This window comes from Clupea harengus, chromosome 14 (assembly GCF_900700415.2).
Source record: "Clupea harengus chromosome 14, Ch_v2.0.2, whole genome shotgun sequence".
In the NCBI taxonomy this organism is placed as follows: Eukaryota; Metazoa; Chordata; class Actinopteri; order Clupeiformes; family Clupeidae; genus Clupea; species Clupea harengus.
Genome location: NC_045165.1, coordinates 24,937,223 through 24,947,109, shown reverse-complemented (window position 1 = coordinate 24,947,109; position 9,887 = coordinate 24,937,223). Strand labels below are relative to the sequence as shown.

The 9,887-nt window shown below is 44.5% G+C and overlaps 2 protein-coding genes across 11 annotated transcripts in view; both read left to right on the top strand.

Annotated features, from left to right (window-relative positions):
* The window catches only part of dtnbb (dystrobrevin, beta b), a 26,795-nt gene extending 23,177 nt beyond the window's left edge, over nt 1-3,618 (top strand). For all 6 annotated transcript variants that reach the window (XM_031581038.2, XM_031581036.2, XM_031581040.2 and 3 more), the window contains 5 exons: nt 1,129-1,285; nt 1,883-1,972; nt 2,851-2,904; nt 3,276-3,305; nt 3,537-3,618. In XM_031581038.2, coding sequence (XP_031436898.1) covers nt 1,129-1,285; nt 1,883-1,972; nt 2,851-2,904; nt 3,276-3,289 — 315 coding nt within the window. In that variant the 3' untranslated portion in view covers nt 3,290-3,305; nt 3,537-3,618. The remainder of the gene's footprint in view (nt 1-1,128; nt 1,286-1,882; nt 1,973-2,850; nt 2,905-3,275; nt 3,306-3,536) is intronic.
* A 4,525-nt stretch (nt 3,619-8,143) lies between these two features.
* LOC105895721 (DNA (cytosine-5)-methyltransferase 3A-like) overlaps nt 8,144-9,887 on the top strand; it is a 40,030-nt gene continuing 38,286 nt past the window's right edge. For all 5 annotated transcript variants that reach the window (XM_031579751.1, XM_031579749.1, XM_031579750.1 and 2 more), the window contains exons 1-2: nt 8,144-8,265; nt 9,259-9,457. In XM_031579751.1, coding sequence (XP_031435611.1) covers nt 9,365-9,457 — 93 coding nt within the window. In that variant the 5' untranslated portion in view covers nt 8,144-8,265; nt 9,259-9,364. The remainder of the gene's footprint in view (nt 8,266-9,258; nt 9,458-9,887) is intronic.

The following is a 9,887-nucleotide window of genomic DNA, read 5'->3' as shown; positions in this document are numbered from 1 at the left end:
CCTTCTGTGGTGTGGGAAGCCAAGTCCCCTCCATCTCCATCACCAACAGAGGCCCCCCCCCTCCTATCCCATCCCCTCCCTTCCTCCATCTTCTCTCCATCTCCTCTCCTCCCCTTGCCCCCTTCTCCATGCCAGGCTCGGGAGACCTGCTCCTTTCATCTGCCGAGCTGCCCACCTCACTGCTCCGTGCCTCCGCCGTCTGGCCTGCCATCTGCTGCCTGGTGCGGCGCCAGGGCACTGGGCACGGGGCCCAGCGGCGGGAACACAGCCCCCTCTGTCTGCGTGTGTGTGTGTCTCTCTCTCCGGCAGGAGCCAGTCACATGAGTCTCCGCGCGCCGGGCTTTTAAGTCCAGTCGGTCCAGGGCCACTCAAGGGGAAAGAGAAGCTAATAGACAAAAAGCACAAAAACACCATTCTTAAAAGGGCCCACAAAGGATTCCACATTAGGACCGCTCAGTGACCGCAGAGGCCTGAAGCGTAGACGGAGCGTTTGCTGTCCATGAATTTGTTTCTGCGATGTGCAGCGTGCAGTACATGCGGGTGGTGCAAATACAGAGTGCTGTATGTGACTTCAAGGTTCCTTTGTTGGCGTGTCTGTCTGTCTGTCTGTCTTCTGTTGCAAAGGATTTATATTTGTGCTCTGACAAAGCCGCTGTGAGTCATGGGTTCCATCGTCCTTGATTCTTCTTGAGTCTTCTTGTTTGTTCGTTTCCTCAGTTTGGTCATCTTGAGCACTGTTTTCTATTTTGAGTCATCCATAACCTATTTGAGCTTTTGAACCTTGTTTTGTTGTTGGAGTTCTGGGTTCTGGTATAGTCTTACAGAATGACGTGTCTGTGTGTGAACACTGCTTGTTTGGAGCCTGTGGGGGCTTATGGCGTTTAGCTGAGTGAATCAGAGGTCCTCCTCTGTTGTTGGGAGTCTGGAGCTCTGCCAGGCATGAATCAGAAATTGTGTGCTGCTTGACTCCTCTCCTCTCCTCTCCTCTCCTCTCCTCTCCTCTCCTCTCCTCTCCTCTCTTCACTTCTCTCTGTGAGAGTCACGAGGTTCTGTTTGTGAGCTCTCTGTGGTTGACACTGGTCTCTCTCTCTCTCTCTCCACCACCCCCTTCCCTTCCCTCCCCCTAAGACTCAGTCAGGCTCGCCCCACTCTTCGCCCAGCCACAGTGCCAGCTGCTCGATGCCCATGCCCATCCGCTCCACATCGGCCGGCTCCACGCCCACGCACACCCCCCAGGACTGCCTGGCAGGTGTGGGCGGTGACGTGCTGGATGCCTTCTCTCAGGGTGAGACCACCTCCCACCTCCCACCTCCCACCTCCACCTTCAGTCCAGGCCTAGATGTACACACACACACACACACACACACACACATACACACACACACACACACACACACACACACACACACATACACACACACACACAGACGCACACACACACACACACACACGTACACACACACACACACAAACACTACCTCTGACAGGATACTTCACATAACACTGCCACTTAATCACTGCTGTAAATTACACACTTGTAAAGATTGCACACTTGTAAAAATTGCCTTTATGTAAGTCACACTTACCTTGCTGTCTGAACATTGGTTACTATTGCTACTGTTGCTGATTCTGCTATCAGTTTAGTGCCACAATGCTATTACTCTCTCCACCTTTGCATCTACCAGTTGTGCAGTGAATATTACCTAAATATCACTGACATTGATTATTAAGTCTTATTGATTATGAAAATGTATGGACTTACCTGGACTTACCTTTTCAGTGAATGAAAATGAATAATTTGACAAAGCTGACTTATTTTTCACAACTTCAGTGTGGTTTAGTGAAGGTCTGTTTAATGGTGTCGTTGTGTTCTGTCTTTCAGGTGTTCCAAGGAATCTTCGTAATGACCTCCTGGTTGCTGCTGACTCCATCACAAACACAATGTCCTCTCTGGTGAAGGAGCTGCACTCAGGTACCTCCCCCTTAAGTCCACAGAACACGTCTCATACCCGATGCCCACTGACTGTCTGACCACTGACCAATGCTCCTGTGTCTCTGACCACTGACTAATGCTCCTGTGTCTGTGACCACTGACTAATGCTCCTGTGTCTCTGACCACTGACTAATGCTCCTGTGTCTCTGACCACTGACTGTCTGACCACTGACTAATGCTCCTGTGTCTGTGACCACTGACTAATGCTCCTGTGTCTCTGACCACTGACTGTCTGACCACTGACTAATGCTCCTGTGTCTGTGACCACTGACTAATGCTCCTGTGTCTCTGACCACTGACTAATGCTCCTGTGTCTCTGACCACTGACTGTCTGACCACTGACTAATGCTCCTGTGTCTGTGACCACTGACTAATGCTCCTGTGTCTCTGACCACTGACTGTCTGACCACTGACTAATGCTCCTGTGTCTCTGACCACTGACTAATGCTCCTGTGTCTCTGACCACTGACTGTCTGACCACTGACCAATGCTCCTGTGTCTCTGGACACTGACTGTCTGACCACTGACTAATGCTCCTGTGTCTCTGACCACTGACTGTCTGACCACTGACTAATGCTCCTGTGTCTCTGACCACTGACCAATGCTCCTGTGTCTCTGACCACTGACTGTCTGACCACTGACTAATGCTCCTGTGTCTCTGACCACTGACTGTCTGACCACTGACTAATGCTCCTGTGTCTCTGACCACTGACTAATGCTCCTGTGTCTGTGACCACTGACTAATGCTCCTGTGTCTCTGGACACTGACTGTCTGACCACTGACTAATGCTCCTGTGTCTCTGACCACTGACTGTCTGACCACTGACTAATGCTCCTGTGTCTCTGGACACTTCTAGTGGACGACAGGCTGGGGGAAGAGGAGGAGAATCTGAGGAATGGACGAGACAAAGGTAAAATCCTGCCTCTCTCATCCTCTCAGTTCAATTAAGCCCCATGTCAAAGCCATTTTCCAGACTGATGGATCGTTTGATTACTACGTCCCACATGTGAGAGAATCTCCAATAACTATTACAGATTATGCAGTGGTAACGGTGTGTCTTGCGTAAGGGCTGCTATATTAATAAGGATCAAGAGCCTCTTCATTGCCATTGTGGTGATTTAGAACATTTTTCGCTGTAAGCTTAATTTTCTTGAAGCACACTTCAGAGACACCAATCGCCACCGTTAATGATTTATTAAAGAATAGAATTAATCTTTAATGAAAAGTATGCCTCCCTGCACTTCAGGGTGAAAATCTAACTCAGTCTTCCCAATCTTCTAGCTGTTACAGAATAAAAGGAGCTGACATCGGGTAAGTGTACTACTCTCTGCTGTGCCCTTTCATGCTTCTTTTCTTACCTGTTAGTATTCTAGTTCTCCCACCCACCTCCATGTGTGTGTTAGTTGTGAGTGATTTGCAGTGCTTCGAATGGTCCATGTGTTCAAGTGGGAAGAGATGCGTAGTGTGTGCCTTTGCACTGTTCAGTCAAAAACGTTAAACCCTTCTGACAGCACACCTCATGTGCCACTTCTTCCACCACAGTGAAATGCATCATGGGAACACGACCACCGGCCATCATTCGCACCATCCGGATGCATTCGCAAAAAAAAAGAAAAAAAGAAAAGAAAAGAGAAAAAGAGCCAGCAACATCAACAACCCTGCCCTGGCACGAGCTCCCAGAATACTGCATGCTGTTCAAGCTACTGGGGTCTCCGCTGTGTGAGTCAGGACTGGTACCCTCACCAGCCGGGCAGGAAGTGTTCTCTCACGGACGCACACCTGCACCTTCCTGCTCCAGGCTGGAGTACAGTTCACTCACATGGGAATGGCTTACTCTGCTTCTCATCTTCATAGACTACAGACGGCAAGATATAATCATACTGTATTCACACAAACACACATAGGCATGCACACACACACACACACACACACACACACACACACACACAGACACACAGGCAGAGTGTTTCCCTTCCACTGCAGGTGTGTTTTATTAAATGGCATAACAGGAAGTCTGATTTCATATTGATATACTTATATCTAATGCCGTGATCGGCACGATAGAATGAAAGGGGATAAGGTACACAACTGCTCCAAGACCTCTCCAGATTCGGAGATCTCCGAGAACATTGTGTATAGAGCATGCGCATCCTTTTAATCAACATTAGTCATCAGTCATGGTTGCGCGTGGAGAGATGATGCCTATGAAGTAAAGCCCTTGATACCACAGGTTCAAATGGAGTTTACATTATATAGGATGGTTCTTCCTAACAAAATACATATTCTTTCACATCACAGACAATCCATGACTATATAACATGAGTTCAATGTTATCTGTGTGGATAGTCCCATCAGTATTTTTTCTTAGTTCCCCACACCTTAGGGAAAAACACACACACACAAATACAAAAGCACATGCCCATACACACACACATACACACACACAAATAAAAAAGCACATGCACACATTGATCCTCACCCAGTAATCCCATACTGCTCTACTGTTTCATGGTCAAACATGCTTTCACTACCCTTCAAATACAAATGGCAACCACAGGCACTTAAAGGACAAATATTCTGCCGGATGTTCCCAGTAAGAGAGTGTAACGACAGCCTGAGCTCTGTGACTTAAGGGGGGGTATGGTGGGGTGCATGTCTTAAGGGGGGGGGGGGGGGGGGTACAGCAGCTCAGGGTTGGCTGCAAGGGGTGGATTTGCCTAGGGGGAGAAAGTCAGACTCCTGCTGTTTCGGTTTTAATTAATTAAGTTGTTTATTTATTTATTTATCTAGTTGTTTATTTATTTGTGTGTATTTACACTGCTGCTAAACTCACTGCGTACTTTTTCTGCTAGAGGGAGAGCGGTTTTGAGAGGGTGTTCTTCATGTGATGCCAAACTGGCCTGCTTTGTGTGTGTGTGTGTGTGTGTGTGTGTGTGTGTCTGTGTGTCTGTGTGTGTGTGTGTGTTGTCGTTTTCTTTACTGCCATCAGAAGCGGGAGATTAGAAGGCATAACTTTAGGGCGCTCCCAGGTGTTACTGGTTTGAATAAATTGTGTTTCTCTTTTTTTTTGTTCATTTGAAGGGCTTTCCTTCATTAAATGGAAAGTCATATAATTGTCTGAGTTTAATTAATTGGTGCTCAGGGACTCTGGAGAGCATTATGGGGGGCTGTAGTCGTGCTCGTGAACTAATGGGCTTAATGGACTCCAGATGCACCCGCAGCAGGGTCAAAGGGCAGCGCAGGTCATAAAAACATTGTGCTAGATGGCGATTGGTTAGTGCTGAAGGGCTCAAAAAGGAGGGAGGAGACCTGATTGGTGTGGTTGAGAAGACAGTGTGAAGCCATTGCATCAGTGGCTATTGTGCCTCACATGGGTGCCATAGGTGCATACAGAATTGTGTTCCCCCTCCCCCTGTGGTTCCCCTCCCCCTGTGGTTCCCTTTATTATCCACACCCGCCCCACCCCATTGCATTACGCCGTGGGCAGTTGCCTATATCACCTATACCAACCTCCACTGCTTGCTTGAGCAGGAGGCTGATGATAAAGTCAGAAATATTTAGATCTCAGAGCAGGATGGAGAAAACGGAGAGAGAACCCCCACAGTGGATGACACTATCCTTATAGTATCAGTATAGCCTCGAGGTGCAGAAGTGATTATGAAAAAGCATTATTTTAGATACTGGCCACATATTGAGTTTCCATATCCATTTGTAAATGCAGAGATCGTTGTGAATGTCGTTTCTAAAAAAAAAAAAAATCATTTGGCAGCTAATTATGATTCATGATTTGAATTCCTTTGCTGAGGTTTGTGCAATGTTTGATTGTTGGAGCTTAATGTACAGGCCTGAACAAAAGCATGTAAAAAAAAAAGAAAGAAAAATGCCCGGCCTTTCTATTCCATAGCGTGTGAAATATTTCTCTCTGCAATCTCTTTTTCATTCCGATGTTTATTCCAAATAGTTGTATATTTCAAAGCAAAGATGAGGTTTTCTGTTGTTTTGGGGGGAGGGTTGGGGCACCTGAACTTGCTAGAGCTGGATTTGTAAAAGATGTGTTTCAAAGCGCATTAAAAAGAGAACCACATCACTGTACGTTCATAGAGCTAAAAGCTAAGTGTATCACATGGGGGGGGGAATTAACTATAAAAACACAAGAAGGTCTAACGCCAGGCCTTGGCTAAAGGTATGAATGCAATACTCCAATGTAATTGTGTGCTATCTGTAGAGGACAGTGAGCTGTGTAAAGCATTGCTGTGCATCAACTGCGCGACCTTTAGTTAGGAATTTTTGTACTTTGGTCTCTAGGAATGCAAGCATCTGTTGATCTGTGTTCATTTGTCCTTCTGGACATCATTGGTTAACTGTTCTGCCTTTTACATTTGTGCCAAAAGATTTGTAAACCTTTGCTTGTGTCAAGTCTATATTTTGTTTGTTTTGTGTGTGTGTGTGTGTGTGTGTGTGTGCGCGCATGTGTGTGTGTGGTTGGTTGATGTGTGTGCAGTTAAGTATATACTGTATGTGCATAGCAGCATATTTTTTTTATTGCTTGTGCTTTTAATTTGCTTTAAAAGAGTCAGTAGACCACCAGCACTAACATGTGTATGATTGACTACTCCGCTTGACAGAACAATCACAGCAGATCCCAGAAATATCTAATGTACTCCATAACTTTGCCTCTTTATGTAAGTATACACACGGAGTGCAAAGACGTCTATGCTGTCATGTTCAGTTGCAATCCATGCCAACGTGTGCAGGTAGTCCACACTGGCCAAAGCTGAATCATTTTGCTTTTTAAGGTTTTGCTGCTAAAACTAAATGTTGTTGATTATGGTTCCGTATGTCATTTTTACAACCATGGTTTGTCACCTTATGTAAGTCTTTTGTAAATTCATAAAATGTGAAATATATTAAAAGATGCTCAGAATTGACATGGATGCATTGATTTTGTGTAATTGACATAATAGTGTTATCCTGGGTCATGTAGTATGCCAGTCTTCTTCAGGACAGATGTCCAGGAAGATGGATTACTCAACTGTTTATTAATGGTTAAAGTTCTTGAAAAGGTAAACTGGGTCTAAGCACTAAAAAGCAGGAACCTGTGCAGCGGTCCCTTGAAGACAATCATAACCAGGTACCTGGCTTTACTCAGTTTGTGTGTGTTTGTATGAGTGTGTGTATGTTTAGATGTTGCAGTGACCATCGTGTGTGAAATTATAAACACTATCATTACCAATACAAAGTCAGGAAGACTGAACTAGTAAATGTTTTAAATGCTCTATACCGTCTGTCTACAGTATGTTTGTGTGTGTTCTCAGTCCTACTAGTGTGTGTGTGTGTGTGTGTGTGTGTGTGTGTGTGTCCCCGTGTACCAGATGTCCCTAGTTGACCCACTGCAAGAGGGAGACTCCATGAGCATTGTGCTCCTCTGTTGGTTCTAAGGAACCTTCCGGATCAGTGAAGCCCGATGGCCTACTATTCTCCTGTTTGCCACCATGCAGAAGCGTGAAGGTTTTCAGCAGAGAAGGGAAATGTGTCCCTCTAGTGGTGCTGTCTTTGATGAAACTGAGTTATGTAATGCAGCCCAAGAATCAAGAGGAAAAGGGTTTGTCTTACCACTTATGTTGTCACTAAATTTTGAATTACTACTGAGGCCCCTTATCCGACACTTGTGTCCCTAAGAATGTACTGTACATCTTATCATTCTACCAACACCTCTTTTACAAGAAGCTGAACACATGACCTCCACATTGCAAACACTGAGTCAGTTCAGCTATCTATCATAATTTAAGATATATACATATATTAATGAAGCTATTAACTGTGCCTTAATATATGATATAAATATTGACTGAGGGGAGGATATTAAATCAATAGGCCTAGCTTTAGCATATGCAGAATATGAACAGCATAGGCCTACTTAGACAAAGGGATTTTTGAATTTTGAACGATTAACTTGACAGCCTGCAAATAAATCTCTTTGGTTAATGCAGACAACTTCTCATTTATACATGAAACGAAAACAACTGAGAAGGTAGTTTGTTTCACTACCGATGTATCAATGAGCCACGGGGTTACGGAGTACAAAGTGCGAAACACGATTAGCTTTAGGACCTTGCAGAGGCATGTGAAATCCGCTGGCCTCTGCAGTGTGAGCGGAGCATCTGGAGGAGGGCTCGCCGGCTGGGGAGGTGGAGGACGGGGAGAGAAGCCGAAGGAGGATCCGGGAGCCTGCGGAAACAAAAAGGGTCAGGCCTGGGACTTGGCGAAAAGGGTAATTAACGCTGTGATCCACTTATTTAAAAAGCATTTCCCGTAGTCAGAATTATCCGCTATGCGTGGTTACCTGTTACCGGGCGTGAATGGAGGCCATGTTAAAGAGAAGAAGTGTAGTCGATGGTGGAGGGACAGCCAGGCGTTTTCGTGCTTTTGCAGATGTGGGCTTTAGACATTGCGATATGCACTTGAACTTGATGACCATACGTGTAGCACCAAATCAACGATCGCACTACCTCTATGGGTTGCATGCGGACCATAAAAGAGCGTATTTTTACTCCAAATGGACTCGGCCTAAAGCAGGGTCTCCACTCAAGAGCTTATTCAGTTGTCAATGAAAAACGAACAAAAGTTGTCTTTAAAGCGCTCTCAAGAAAAGCTAATGGTGGTATCGGCCAGACGGAGAGCGTTAGATTTCCTCGTCCTAGATACCTATATGGTACCTTATTCGCGACATTTACCTGACCCTTGATGACAGAAAGGTGAGGTGCAGATAACTGTGAATCCTGCACATTTAGCCTACCTGCTACAGTATAGTAAGGGCGCGCAAACATTTTCAATCCAACAATTCGACCCTCCGTCAAAAACAGCAGTCTATATGTTAACCAGCGGTATGAACATGTGCATGCATTTCAAGGTTCTCTTAATTAAGGGGACATGTCATTACGGAGATTGATCATTTAAAATTTTAATAATAAATAACTGAATTAATATTTTGAATGATTGCCAACTTGATTTAGCTAGTTAATAAGTCATGAGCTTACACAAATGCACCTTCTCAAAAAAAATGTTTTACGGAAGAGGCCTACGCAGAAAAGGTGTAGGCCTATTGCGCAGTGCTCCATAGGTGGTTTACCCTCTCCCGCAAACATACTGTTAGAATATAATAATACATGCGTTATGCGTTGTAATGCAATTTTAAGTTTTTCATTATTGGAATTATGTGGGCCAACAACTTATTGATTGTGCAATATTTTGCTTATATTTACAGGGGATCTGACAGAAGAAGGATTATCAGCTTTTAGACCTCTCATTTAGTTTTTTTAACTTTATTTTGATATCTTTTTTTTATTATTGAAGTTACTTTGTCATTCTCCATGACAATGCCGTCCAACTCCGTCACAAGCACTGCCAACGCAACCATCTTCAAAAGCTCAGAGTACACCTGTGACCCCGCCAGCAATAGAATGGTAAGGAAAAGAAAGACACATGCCCAAGGGCCTGTGGCTGCTCATGACCTGAGGAATGCAGATGTCAATCCTAGCTTTCTCCATTTGTTGTCAATAGTGGAAAAGTTGCTCCATGAAAGTAATATTAACTAGTTGTGTTAATTGTAGGGGTTGGATAAGCCGAACCATTTAATAGACCAAGTAATTATGAATCAAATGCCTAGAATATCAAAGAATTTAGAAATTTTAACGCCATGTCATCGACGCTGAAAGCAAATTAAGATGTCCCCTTATTGTGTTTTAATTGGTTCAATGCACATTAATAACACTATGCTTTAAAAAGATAGCTTTCCTATCCTTAATTACATTACATCAGTTATGTTTAATCAGTACAATTTTTCAGTAATGTTTTTATGAGGCGCAATTCTGAAGTTGAAGACAGAGTTGCTGC